Here is a 14,633-nt window from a genome sequence, read left to right as displayed (position 1 = left end):
AAATAGAAATTAGAACATGGGCAATGTTATGAGAATTTTATCTCAAAGGTTCGAATAATGAATTAGTGAAAGTTGAAAAAGTGTTCTATAGTGAAAAGCGGAACTAATGCGATAATTAGCTGCTGCGCCTAGTGGAAGATGCTGCTATTAGCGACTTACAGTTTTGTTGAAAAAAAAAAAACAATAAATCTGTGGCAACACTTTCTAGTAAGAAAATGTAAATTGTTATCTTTTAATTTCTTAACTTGTTATTTTAGAATTTAAAAAAACTATCACTAAATTTAGACTAAATGTAACTTAACCGTCTGCCATCCAGTCTTCCCAACTGTCAACCCCCCCCTTCAAAAAAAAAAAAAAAAAAAATAAAGATAAAATAAAATTAACAATCTGACTCCTGATCGGCGTTAACAGTGTAGAGTATCCATACGTTCCCTACGGCCTAAGGCCTAGGCGAACATAGGCCATCTTAGTTGATATTTGCCCTATCTTAATGCCTAAAAATCATTTAAATCTATTTTGAAATAATCAGTCTGATATTATTAACTTTATTACTAATTTTAAATCTGACATCTAATTCTGAAAATCTGTATCCAGTAGAGCAAATTTCTGATTATTTATTTCCAACCTAGTGACGTTTCCTTAACCTGTAGTACCAACGTCTGCAGTCAGCAAGCGCCCGAACAGAAATTTGATAATTCTTTAACATGTTTGGTTGAAATGATCTAAGTGAAGTCTCCTCAGTTTCTCACCAACAGGAAGGCAAGTATTATGAATGAATGTTGAGTGCGCTTGCACAGTACATTCACATTGAAAAGATGTGACGAAATAAAATGTCTTTTTTAATAATATTTGTGAATTTCAGTACCGGTAATATAACTTTTTTTACAAATAAAATCTGTCACTTTCCATATCTGAATGAAGGAACCAAACTCATCACAAAACAAATAGCAATTTTTCGGGTTTGCAACTGTGGAGAGACTCGACCATGAAATATTTCCCCTCCTATTTAAACATAGGATTAAAAAATAATTCACATAGGATTAAATCCTAAACATAGGATTAAGAAAAAGAGGAAACTTATTAAATAAATTGATTTAAGGAATAACTTAATAGACGAGGGATAACTGCATTGTTTCAACGTAGGTCAGGCATATACACGAGTTTATTTGAGTGGATATAAGTAGGAACGGCTTCGTATGGGCCAATAGGCCTACTGTAATTTCCTTTATTCTTATGTTCAGTCTATGTTCATCACAAGTATTTTCTCAGTGCAAATGTAAGCTTTCTTCTCCAAGAAGACACATACAAACAACGGGCAGTGTCAGGAGACGCTAAGTCATAAAGCCTCAACTAAATGATCTGAGCCATCATTTTGGGAACGCTGTAAGCCTAAATAGATAAAAACAACAATGGAAAAATAAATGATAATACATTTCCCCTCACTCACAAATGAATGAAATAGCAAACACATGTGATAATTATAAAAGAGAGAATAATCATTCGTAGCTTAATTGAAACCCGTAGATTCAAAGTAAACCCCGCCCCAAAGTCTGGCATTTGGTTAAACAGAAGACAGAATAATAATGAAGAGTCTGATAATCTTGTACACCAATGCTGATGGATTATCTGATGAACTCAGAGGATGGACCGAAGACACAAACGCTGATGTAACAATATTAACATTAATACAAAACAATACAATGTTTAGGTGGAGTGGCATTAGAAGGCCACACGACTTGATAATGGTCCAGGACGGATTGAAACGTCGTCGTTTCTCCATTTTCTGATTGGTTTGGTCATCATTTCTTCAGCCACGTTATTGTGACTCTTCGTCAGCTAACGAGTAAGCTCACCGTTACAGCCCCGCTCCTGTGCCAGGTAAGTTACGGGCTCACCATAGCCCGTGCTACTTGGAACTTTTTGTTCCCAGTAGCTGAATCTAAAACAACGAGTATGCTCATAAATGGAGAAATGTTCATTCAGCGTCTAAGTGATAATGTAACCATGAAACCACTGCTCATGGTTTTCACATGTAGTGACTGGAGGGAAAAAAAAGAGAAGAAAAATAGCATAGAAGAAATACAGTAAATAACAGAAGGGAATCATAATACACATATTAAGCGCAGGGAAAGAGTACACAAAAAATAATGGCGAGGAAAGTAGTGAGAATATATATACACATATATATATCACTAAGAACTCTTTGACCCGGCCAGGATTCGAACCCATGCCGTCCAGGATCACCCCTAAACGTACACAGTACCGTGACCACCGCACCAATGATCGTCATTGACGATCATTGGTGCGGTGGTCACGGTACTGTGTACGTTTAGGGGTGATCCTGGACGGCATGGGTTCGAATCCTGGCCGGGTCAAAGAGTTCTTAGTGATATATGGCTTGCGCGTTCATGCAGCTTTCTCACACACACACATATATATATATTATATATATATTATATATATATATATATATATATATATATATATATATATATATATATATATATATATATATAGTATACAATTCCAAGGACAAGTCTGAACTCCCACATAGCTATGAAAGTTGGAAGATGAATGTGTATGACCAAGTGTTCAGACTACTCAAAATAGAGCGGTAGGGAGAATGCAAAGTAGTTAATGAAAGTATTTTGACCGAGACTGACCTGCGACTTGAGATAAGAATCCTAAAGCTTTGTAACAAATCCCATTCCCTTCACCACCACCACTACCATAAACACTTACTGTCCACGTCGGTCGTATTGCCGCTGCACCGATTATTATTATCATAATATACTCCATTAGTCGAGGCCACCACACAGACGGTGTAGGAGGTGCAGGCGGTCAGGTCCTTGATGGTGTAACTCAGGCCACTGGTGGTATCCTGTTTACTGCCTCCAACGCTGGCGGGGGTCCAGGTGACCCTGTAGGTGACGGGACAGTTCCCGGCGCCTCCTGCCTTGGGCCAGCTGACGGCCAACTGAGACGACTGGTCCACCACCGTAGCCACCGAGACGGTGGTGACCTGATCAGGATCTGGTAGAGATAGAGTACCAGGGATCAGTGGGAGTCTGGCAGGGACAGTGGGAGTCTGGCAGGGACAGTGGAAGTCACATATTTGACATTTATTTATGTAAGCAGAGTTGAGAGTTGAGTGGGCGAGGAAAGAACCGTGACTGGACCAACACAAGTCCGGGTTAGGAACAGCATGGCAGGAGGAGACGCTGCTGCTGGAGGCTTGCAGGGAATCTTCGTGTCAATGTACAACGCTGGTATAACATGAACAGTAAAAATTTAAAGGAGGACAATATAAGGGGAATGTTACCTGTCAGGAGGAGAGACATTAAGACAAGATAAAATCCTGTGTGGTGCTACCGCCTGCAAGTCGTAGGGCGGAAGAGAGCACTAAGAAAGGTTGCTTTGAGCGCTGGACGAAATTGTGGTTGAGAACATATCTAAACGAATTTAATTGTTGGAAAAGCGAAAGACTAAGAAGATGGCGGGTATAGTGAAGGAGTGTACGAGGAAGCGAAGATTAAGTGTGAACCGAGCACGCTGGAGATGTATGTCAAGAGTGATTAAATGTTTGACATAACTAACGAGGATCACCCTACACCTGTCTCATGAAGGGATGACTTCTGGTGTGGGTAATCACCGAGTGTCGCGGGGGATGGGTGGGGGTCAGTGTGTAAATGTTTCCTTCTTTACCTGTGATGCTCCCACATATTCTGGCTAATGTCTCCCCATGGATGGGAAACACATAGCAATGATGATATTTACTATAATAATCATAAAATATTGTCTTTAGAGATATTTAAAACCAATATTATGAAATACAAATAAATAAATTCATCCTTATATAATGAGTGAAAATAAATTTTACCACGAGTAAGTGTTGTTGTAGATGACGTAAGAGGGTCAATATCGGTTTCATTGTTCAACGGCTGGACAGTGACGGTGTACTTGGTACAAGGCACAAGACCTGTGATAGTGTAGGTGTAGGTGCCTCCGCTGCTGGTACCATTGACAGTGTTAGTACCATTGCCCTTCGGAGTCCAGCTGATGTTATAGTAGCTGGCGCCCGGCACCTCGTCCCAGATAGCGTCTATCTTGTCCGTTCCTGCTTGCAGCTGCAGTCCTGGATCACCTGGCGGGAGAAAACCCACAAATAACGATTTGTTTTAATAAATTAAATCACAACTTCCCCTTGGTAATGATAATGTATGAAAGTTATGTCAAAGTTAAGTATATTCCTCGGGGTCGCCATAATATATACGAGGATATACAAGCCACTCAACACACGGGGATATTGAGGATAAAGTCCAGAGATCCCAGAGTCACGTGACAAATTATCCCAGCTGCTGCTTCTTTAGCAGTTTCTTTTTATACAAATTTCACAAGACAAAAATTAAAGATTAATAAAACAAGTTAATATAAATAGCTAATCAAGAATAAAAATGGATGGATATATAGGCAATAATAAATCAATATATAAATAGTGGTAAATAAATAAATAAATAAATAATTAAATAAACAAATATGCAACGGTAAATTGGAACCGAAATATTTAATAAAAACATTAAAAAAATAATCTTGTTATGTTACAATGACAACAAAAGTTTGAAGTCCGTCATAATTAGATTAAAGTCCAAGGAGTTCTAGCTTAAAGAAATCTCGCACTCGCCTACCATCACTACAGTTTCCGTTGTGATGCAATCTTTAGATTACAATAATATGTTTTATTAGTAAGTTTGAAGAGAGGTCTCAAAGTTGTTAGTGTATTAACGTATCATGATCCCCAGTGATTTACCAACTCCACAGCCGCTGAAACTGCTGTTATTATGTGCAGGGAATCAAGTGCTTCTTGAGCCCTTCCCTTGTTGCACATTGTGTACAAAACCATAGACCTCGTGGGCATAAGTCTAGACTTTAGTATAAAAAACTGATCCTAGTATTTCTCATAGATGTCAATGTTAATTGTAATACTTAATTTATTGATTTATCCAGAAAGTGTAGATCCTTATATTATGTTCAAATTGTCATTAGAGATATGTCTGCATGTGCAAGACATATCTCTACTGGTGCAGAAAACCATTGTAAAGCAATCTGCCATTTTGTCCACCAAAACAAGCAATCAAGCATACATTTTCAACAGCTTGCGAATGAATGCCTAATACCCAAATAATGATAACCAATAAGTGTTAGAGATAACTGATGACTAAACATTGCAAGATAAAATATTTACCTTCACTGTTATACTGAAGGTAGACATCGTCTTCCTGGAAGATAAGACAATATTTGAACATGAAGGTTATGGTAAGATTTTTAAAATATCTTTAGTATTTTAATTTACTGTCCTTAAGGAAAATTAAAGTAATATTAAGTTAATTCTATTTTTTTTACTTATCCAGTCTGGTTTTATCTGTGGAGACCTCAGATAAAAAAAACAATCATTTATAAAAGAAGAATGTGAGTCTTATCTTCTACAGTTTTTTTGTTCTAACTATACAAGGCGCCAGGAGGGGAGACAAAACTTTGGACTATATCTGTCCTTATATATCTATTAACCCAGCTCTGTCTATCTATCCAGCTATCTTGGCTACCTGTTTTTATATCACTTGTTTGTTTACCATTAGGTTGTCACTGTATATATATATGCCTGTCTGGGGTATATTTGTATGTATAGTTTGTGTTTACTCACCTATTTGTGCTTGTATCTAAGCATCGACTCTTGGGTCCCTCCTTCAACTTCCTATTGTCTTTTGCAAAATACATGTGATCGTGTGGACGAGTCGTTGTATGGATGTGTGTGAGTGTGTGTGTGTACTCACCTAATTGTGCTTGCGGGGGTTGAGCTTTGGCTCTTTGGTCCCGCCTCTCAACTGTCAATCAACTGGTGTACAGGTTCCTGAGCCTATTGGGCTCTATCATATCTACATTTGAAACTGTGTATGGAGTCAGCCTCCACCACATCACTTCCTAGTGCATTCCATTTATTAACTACTCTGACACTGAAAAAATTCTTTCTAACGTCTCTGTGGCTCATCTGGGTACTAAGTTTCCACCTGTGTCCCCTTGTTCGTGTCCCACCCGTGCTGAAGAGTTTGTCTTTGTCCACCCTGTCAATTCCCCTGAGAATTTTGTAAGTGGTTATCATGTCTCCCCTTACTCTTCTGTTTTCCAGGGATGTGAGGTTCAGCTCCTTTAGCCTTTCCTCGTAGCTCAATCCTCTCAGTTCCGGGACGAGCCTGGTGGCATACCGCTGAATCTTCTCTAACTTTGTCTTGTGTTTAACTAGGTATGGACTCCAGGCTGGAGCTGCATACTCCAGGATTGGTCTTACATAAGTGGTATACAGGGTTCTGAAAGATTCCTTACACAAGTTTCTGAAGGCAGTTCTTATGTTGGCCAGTCTAGCATATGCCGCTGATGATATTCTTTTGATGTGGGCCTCTGGGGACAGGTTCGGTGTGATATCAACCCCCAGATCCTTCTCTCTATTTGATTCTTGCAGGATTTCCCCTCCCAGATGTGTGTGTGTGTGTGTGTGTGTGTGTGTGTGTGTGTGTGTGTGTGTGTGTGTGTGTGTGTGTGTGTGTGTGTGTGTGTGTGTGTGTGTGTGAATAAATATCAATCTACCTATTGAAATGAGGATGTATAATGTAGCCCATCTCTACAATCATCTCCTAAACTATTCACAAACGAGTCAAACATATTACATTCGAGACTTCATCAGAGAGCGCTTCGTTCACGTTTTACGTTCGAATCTCACTTTCTTTAACTCTTCACCCCACGTACTGCAAATAACAATAATTGCCAACAGAATCTAAACATCCAAACTAACCATACCTTGGGTAAACAATCCCAAAGCTCCCCTAGGGCTAACACAACGTAACACTACGAATTATATTAATTTAATTTACACGCGAGAGAAGACTTTATAACACAGTACGAAACAATTTACGAATGTGCTCTTACGAAGACCACAACTAATACGAGCATATCTTAAGGATGTGTTAATCAGTTGCCTCATTTTTCTCACTACTCATTCCTCTGTCATATTTGCTGCAGCATCACACAATTCTTGAGCAATTACTTCAGTCCAATTTGTATTTTCTAGCGAGGTAATCACGCAGTGATCCGAATATCTGTTTTCAAATTGCGTGTGTTGGTAAAATTCGATAACACAATAAATCATCCATAAGATTATCTTGCAATACATGATATTATTGATAAGCTCATAATATTGGACAATACGTCGCCTCAGTAGTGTGGTCGGCTGGACAGCAACATTTCCAGCTGACTGTGATTTGAGCAATATCTTGACTTCTAAATGGTTGCAACAGAAGGGGTTCACCGAGACATTGTCACGTGATCATAACCAACTTAGATTACTCCAACTGGCGGCCATATTGTTGTTTTCATTATATTTTACTATTATTTTTTTTAATTGATAAAAGTAAATCAGTTTTGTTCATTTTGCGGAACTCCTATCTTTAATTCTAAGATAAGCTCTATAAATATAAAATTAAATAAAGACAATCAGCCTACCATCAAGCAACATTATGATTAAGACTGACTTATCACGGTGTCGAATGATTAAATATTTTAGCAAACTTTTCGTAGACAAAAAATAGCAGCAAGTCCAGAGGCAGACTGACAGACTGTGCTGGTTGAACAACTGTGTTGCCCCGAGTCTTGGCGAGGCAGATATAATCGGGCGTCAGTCGTGTATTATCAGCCGGAGTTGACGACCTACTGAGAACTTGCTCTGATAACTTCAATGCTTATTGAAATAAATAACAATGTTCCATTTTTCTTATCAGCTCAGCCCAAGTACTACATTTCAATTTTATTTTAATTCTTTACGGTTTTAAACTTATATTAACCACCACTTAGCCATCAATAAAGTCGAGTCTTGGGACCTTTGTTTCAGTTTTTACAATAAAAAATATATGGTCGTTCTTTAACCATAGAGAACGGCCCGTTCTTCTTGGTGAAACTGTCAATGATTGAGCCTGGTAAGTTGTATCTTATCATTAGCACAACTGACTGTCTACAACAGTACCGTGCATTCTCGGGCACAATTATGCGAAAAAAAGGCACTGTACGTAAAGTGTACTGTTAGCACAGAGGCAGTAGTGTGCCAACAAAGGTAATACAGTGCATAGAGGCTGTTGGGATCGAACCTCCGTTTGGGAGAAAACTCCAACATATGTTTAATATTCTTGATATCTATATTTCAGTTTTCACAGGAAAGTTTTCAAATATAATTGTCAGAGTCTATCAGCTTGATCCGTTGTCATCTGCGACACCTATTATGGACGAGATCCTAATCTTATAAGAAAATGACACCTATCCATGACCTTTGAGAAAAACAATAACTTGGAAAAATATTTAAAAATCACGGTACAAAATTTCTTTCTGTATACACACAGGTAGCTTATATGCAATATGTCAATGTTCAACACATCAGTGTGGTAAGATTTTACTGTCCTCACCAGGTTACACTAATCGTTATTTCTACGATTCACTATTTACACTATATACAATGTCTCTCCTCATAATTATCTCAGTGTACATATCAGTCCCACAGTATGTTATTTTACCAATGACGAGCACAGTGTAGACTTCTCATAGCACCTCGTAAGTGAGGATCCAAAGGAATCCAATCTAGTTTACGCAAATGGTTCACCAAATCGTCTTGTCACTTACAACGCAGCTTTAAAATATCGAAAAAATCTTCGTAACGATAACTAACGAAAAAATCTTCAAGGACCATGATATCTTCCAGCCTGGCGAACACGCGACTCGTGCACAGGTTATGACCTGGTAAAGCTTGGTCAGGAGTACACTGCTCCGAGGACTGTGATCCGAAACTGATTCCGTTCTGATTGACCTGGTTTCACGTCGCCTCTGTCTTGGTAAACCGGCGGCTCTGATTGGTGGGCTCGCTAATTGTCGTGCAGTCCTGAACCAAAACAACATTAACTACCGTCGACCTTGTTTGCGTCTCTGCAAAAGTTGGCAGTACTGTGTGTAAAAAGATTATAATTGGTTGGGGTACAATCTTGGTAATGTTGTAAGGACCAGAAACTTCAGTGAAGACAGTGAAGTACTTAAAACTGAGATTATGAGTCAAACTGGGTTTTTATTCCACATGAAATAAGCGTAGTTTGCATGCTAAATGGTTTGAGTTCCAATAGTGTCCATGGCATTGTTACGGACACTGTGGCTTTTGACAGTGTCGGGATAACTACCTCGGTAATGTGGGACTGACCTGCCGCAGGAGCTGGGCGTCGCTGGGCCTCCCCGTCACCGCCAGGTACAGCAGCAACAGCAGTAAACTACAAAAAAGTTTCATATTTGGGGATATTTCCCAGGGTGGAGGTGGACGAGGACCCGGTCACCAGAGGGTCGAGAAGTAGACTACTGGACGCTTGTGTCCTTCTCTCTATCATTACTTGTTCACTGATAATGAGGCAGAAGTTGCGTCTCTTATCTGATAGCAGATATGCGGCTTTATCATAAAACTATTTCACTTAGACGGTATCTGGGTAAAATATCTTGTTAAGGTTTTGGTGTACGTGATTCTTGGTGACCCAGAGAAATGTTTGACAATTTTCTCAACGCACGTAAATGTTCCTGCAAGATGCTTATATTTTTAGCAGTTTGTGTTTGCTGGGAATGAGTTCCAATCTTGAGCTCTGATCTTTATCTCTGGCTGTATCTTGGAACCGCTCCCGACCCTTTTGTGACATGAAACCTTATGTGAGGATGTAACTGAAGTAGGGTTCCACTACCTCTTTCTCCAACTGTTAGAAGGATTGGTCTCCACTACCTCCTCCTCCCCACCAGCTGTGGCTACAATACTAAAATAATAGGATCTTCCTTTGTAAACCATCAGTTGTTCATACTTTTATTCCAGAACAGTGGATACCAGATTTAGTGTCATAAAAAGAGCACAACCTGACACGTATTCTTGTTCCTCAGATGACTTCACTTAACACAACATAAAAGCAGCTGCCTTTGACATTTTTGCTGCTTTTGCTGAACAAAAAGTCCTTTCTTTGGACCGAAATATCCAGTCTATAGTTTTCGATGGTTGGTACTTTATCTACAAGAGCTTGGAAGGAGTCCTAAAACTTTCTCCAGAAGTCCATCTCCGCTGGAAGTGTGGGTGTAATATTTAGTAAATTAACCTGCCGTTATTAAATTAACTTGACAATTGTTTAACCTTCTCTGGCAAGTTTTATTTGGTTTTGGTGGAATTTACTTGTAAGTTTATTTTGACTAATATTATCTTGAAATATATTTTCTTTATCAGAATTATTTTCAAAGACTGCGTGATTATTAGGGATTTATTAAATTTTTCTGTAATTTTTAATGTTTTAATTTTACAACTGAAAACTTTGTTGGTGTAGAAACCCTCAACTAACTTCAGTTTGTTCTCTAAGGTTGTAGTGCTCATTAACACCTTGAAGTAAATTTTCACTCTCATTGGCCACTTCAGTAATGCTGCTCTTGCTACTCACAAAGGACCTAGTTTGAAATTTAGTTTCTTTGAACTGTGAAGGCATCTTGTAGGTATAGGTATATGAAATAAAATACTTAATCAGACATTTAAATGAGAACATTTTATGACATTTAATAGCTGGAAAAATGGTACTTTAATTGAATGAAAATTAGTCCTTAAAATGGACTAATTATTCATTATTAATACAATAATTAGTATAAACACTTTTCTACTCCTCATCAAGCACAAGGGAATGATCTGACCATGGGGGGCGTAGCTCCCTACAGTACTGCAGGCTGTCAACTATCTCCTACACACATAAACTTGGGTAGTTATGTAGATGAGAACGGCAACCATAACACAGGTTTTGATCTTGAATGGTTCTCCCGTAACAGAGAGGTGACCGAGTTATAGATATGCTGGTGATTATACTCATGATAAAGTTCCAAGATAACTTGTCATTGATTACAGGACGCTCCAGTGTCTCATTAATTGATCAATAACTTGTAGCGTTTTTGGTCCTGTGGCTTAGCATCCTCCCAAAGATTTACAGTTAATGATCACTAACTATATTGAGGGCAAAACAATAATTTAAATAAAATTTTGCCCGCGAACACGTGTGTGTGTGTGTGTGTATTCATCAAGCTGTATTCACCTAATTGTGTTTGCGGGGATGGAGCTCAGCTCTTTCGACCCGCCTCTCAACTGTCAATCAATCAACTGTTACTAACTAATTTTTTACACACACACACACACACACACACACACACACACACACACACACACACACACACACACACACACACACACACACACACAGGAAGCAGCCCGTAACAGATGTATAACTCCCAGGTACGTATTTACTGGTAGGTAACAGACGCATCAGGTAAAAGAAACTTTGCCCATTTTGTTTCTGCCATCAGCTGGGATCAAACCCGGTCCCTACGATTACGAGACCAGAGCGCTGTCCACTCACCTATCAGGCCCCCTACTCAGCTACTGTAGGATGTAGCATAAACAAACATCAGAATACATTATAAACTACCCATCCTACACAATGTTTAGTACTATAGCAACTACTGATCGTACGTACAAAAAATAGTCTGTTGTATTTCAAAATGTTATCATTTTGTACTATAGGAATACTCTAAATGGTACGCTAAAAAGAGCAACAATAACTATATGCAACTTAACCCAACTTATTCTAGGCCTAAATGAGCAATCTTAGGCCAAATATTCACCAACTCCAGTCTAATGTAGTACATATGAGTACTATACTAGGCCTAGGAAATTTAGATTGGGTTGTTTCCTTCTTTATCATCATGTCTATAAAATTATCATTGCAAAACGTGAACTTTTGTTGTGCAACAGTCCTCTTTTGAACGTTCAACCAATAGTGGTTCCAAGTACTCTCTTTTTTGGATGAGAGGTCGAGGTACAACCGAACACAAACACATTCACGAACGGTAATGTGGATGCCCAATTACGTCAATATCCCATCGGTAATACACGTGTAAGTAATTATCAAAAGAAGGCACCAAACCGGGAATGCACGTGTAAGTAAATGTCAAATATCATCACAGCATTAGCATCTCTAATGGAGGACAAATTATCACATAAACCAGTTGTTAGCAGCCTCTTTTGGACTCCCGACCCTATTTCCTAAAACTCAAAAAACCCTCGACTCCCTGTCACCGTTTTATAACTGAAAAAATTGGCCTAGTCAGGATTCTCACCACTTAATCCTTAATCCTAATCAGGATTCTCGACGATTCACATATACCAGAACTCAGAGGTTCGAATCCTCGTCACTGCCCTTGTGGATTTGTTCTCAGAATTTAGATTCCGGGAGCCACCGGTTGGGAACCACATTTAAACTACAGTAATATCATTATTATCTTCACATTGAAGAAAGAGTTACAGTTCACTAAGTAATCTCAATACACAATAAATTAAGCAAGTAACTAAAAATCCCTAAGGAGAATATTATCTCCTGATAATCATACTGAAAGTTACTTGCATATATAAGCCTAATCGCAAGGAATGCACATATATACAGCCAAACAATGATCACCTTGTTCTATGCAGCAATTCCCAAACAACAAAGGTAAATAAAAATACAGTAATAAAGGAAATTTCAAAAAGCCAATTGACTCTCACTATTGGCCGATGTTCTCTTGGCCTCCATCGTTAGAGCAGCGATGTAGTATTAAGCCTTTCATAAATAGATCATCAATTTATTCGTCATTCTTAATCTAATCAATACAGTCATCAATCCAGGGTACTGGGGATGAATCAGTTGCAACAACGCTTCTCTTGGTAGGGAACTGCTGTTTATTTCAGTATCAGTCGTTATAGCAGTAGAACGCTACGTCAGGCTTGCTAGTCCAGGCTCATGTAGATTGGGTCGTCTTCGTCGGAGATTTCATTCACATATGTATGGTCCGAGTCTGACGAAGAAAGTTGATAACAATGTGACATTTCTTTTTTAGAATAAAATGCTGCAAGAATTATATAAGTGAGCATTTCTTGAAAATGAAGAGCCAGTATAGAGTTCATTTATCATCAATGCAAAAGGTAGCTCGATAAAACCCAAAGCATGTTATAAGACCGGTTCCAGAGGTGAAAGGCATGAGTTACGAAACGAGACTGTATAATAGATGGAAAATAAACAAGGTGACACAAATGTAAACTTAGCTAGAAGTTGTATATATATATATACATACATACAAATCCATATACACGTCACTATTTACTGACGAGAGAGCAATAACGTAAACAATTAATAAAAGCCACATACACTGGTGAGTGGTGACAGTGTTCAGAGCGAGGCCGCCTGGAGACTGGACACTTGGAGCCTTGTGTGGCGACACTTCCTCCCTCAGCGCCCGGGGGACGGCGCTCCCAGAGTACTGCAAGGATACACACCACCACATACACTATTGTATAACATCATTCACGTTACAGTGCGCATTTTTAGAACAATAACAAGATCCACCACAGTTCGAGAGGTGCCGAAACACCAGTACAACCCTTGTTAACATAGTTTATAACGAAACAGTTACCTAAGGTGTTGTATAACGAGCCTCGCTCACACCCTCAGTGTGACGCTACTTGGACCTAGCTCACACTCATCTCAAGTATGTTGTGTCGCCACAAATCTCATCATATTCATCTTCTTAAAAGGAAAAATATTACATATATTTTCATAATGACTTCAGTGAGGTGTCTGTCAGAAACACGATGAATTATGTCTAACAATTAATGTTCATCCAGTATTAATTTAGCAAGAAGGGAAACAAGGATCAGATTTCCTTCATTGTGATTGATAGACTGTGTTCAGTCTTGCTGGCTGAAGATCCTATACGCTATCTCTTAACTCACAGACTGCCATGTGTGTCACGTGACGCATAAGAGAACACTGGATATCTCTGACTAATGTTAACTAATGTTTTAACATGTGGGTAAAGAAGGAGCTCCCTGGCGGAGGTGTGGTTGTCGCCGACGGTCTACAGATGGATTATAAGTGGCTGGGCTGACACGGAGCCTAGATGGATAAGTTGGATGACAAGGAGGCTAGCTGAATGAGCGACACAGTAGGGAACACATTTGAATGCTGGAGGAAGACAAATTCTATCTGGTAACAATACGGATCACCAATGACTCTCCACGTAGGTAGGTAGTATAATTATTTTACCAAGTATTTTTGCCATTCACATTTAGTTTAAAAGAATGTAACAGATAATACTTCAAGAGATAATACTGTTAAAACTGCTGCAAAACGCTTCTCAAATGGTAAACTATTTCATTTAACATGTGAACTAATCACACCTGGGTCAACATGCGCAGAAGACTTACCAGGGCATGTTTGTGCGCCGGGTCATGGGTCATGACGTCTTTCTTGACCTGGTCACCCGGGTGAACTATAGTGATTGGAGGAGGTCCAGCAGGAGGTGGACGCCTGCAGAGTACACCTTCGTCAGACTGTGGAGAGTCTAGTTCCCACGCTGACATCAACACTTATAGCTCAGTATACAACCTGGAGACTATGCTGGTATATCACCACTAACAAGTAATACATGCACAACAAAACTTAGTTAAATATAAGACAGTCTCCAGA

At 39.0% G+C, this 14,633-nt stretch overlaps 1 protein-coding gene across 8 annotated transcripts in view; it reads right to left on the bottom strand.

Annotated features, from left to right (window-relative positions):
• LOC123770706 (receptor-type tyrosine-protein phosphatase H-like) overlaps nucleotides 1-14,633 on the bottom strand; it is a 46,148-nt gene that overhangs the window by 16,573 nt on the left and 14,942 nt on the right. For 2 of the 8 annotated variants that reach the window (XM_069305840.1, XM_069305846.1), the window contains exons 1-4: nucleotides 9,278-9,435; nucleotides 5,243-5,276; nucleotides 3,881-4,144; nucleotides 2,743-3,033 (exon numbers count right to left, since the gene is read on the bottom strand). The exons of 5 other annotated variants lie outside the window; for them this stretch is intronic. In XM_069305840.1, coding sequence (XP_069161941.1) covers nucleotides 2,743-3,033; nucleotides 3,881-4,144; nucleotides 5,243-5,276; nucleotides 9,278-9,361 — 673 coding nt within the window. In that variant the 5' untranslated portion in view covers nucleotides 9,362-9,435. Of the gene's footprint in view, nucleotides 1-2,742; nucleotides 3,034-3,880; nucleotides 4,145-5,242; nucleotides 5,277-9,277; nucleotides 9,436-14,633 lie in introns of those variants that run through there. One more of the 8 variants, XM_069305841.1, reaches the window with a different exon arrangement.

Source organism: Procambarus clarkii, chromosome 56 (genome assembly GCF_040958095.1).
Source record: "Procambarus clarkii isolate CNS0578487 chromosome 56, FALCON_Pclarkii_2.0, whole genome shotgun sequence".
Lineage (NCBI taxonomy): Eukaryota > Metazoa > Arthropoda > Malacostraca > Decapoda > Cambaridae > Procambarus > Procambarus clarkii.
Note: the sequence above shows the minus strand (reverse complement) of the source record. Positions and strands in the feature narration are given on the sequence as shown.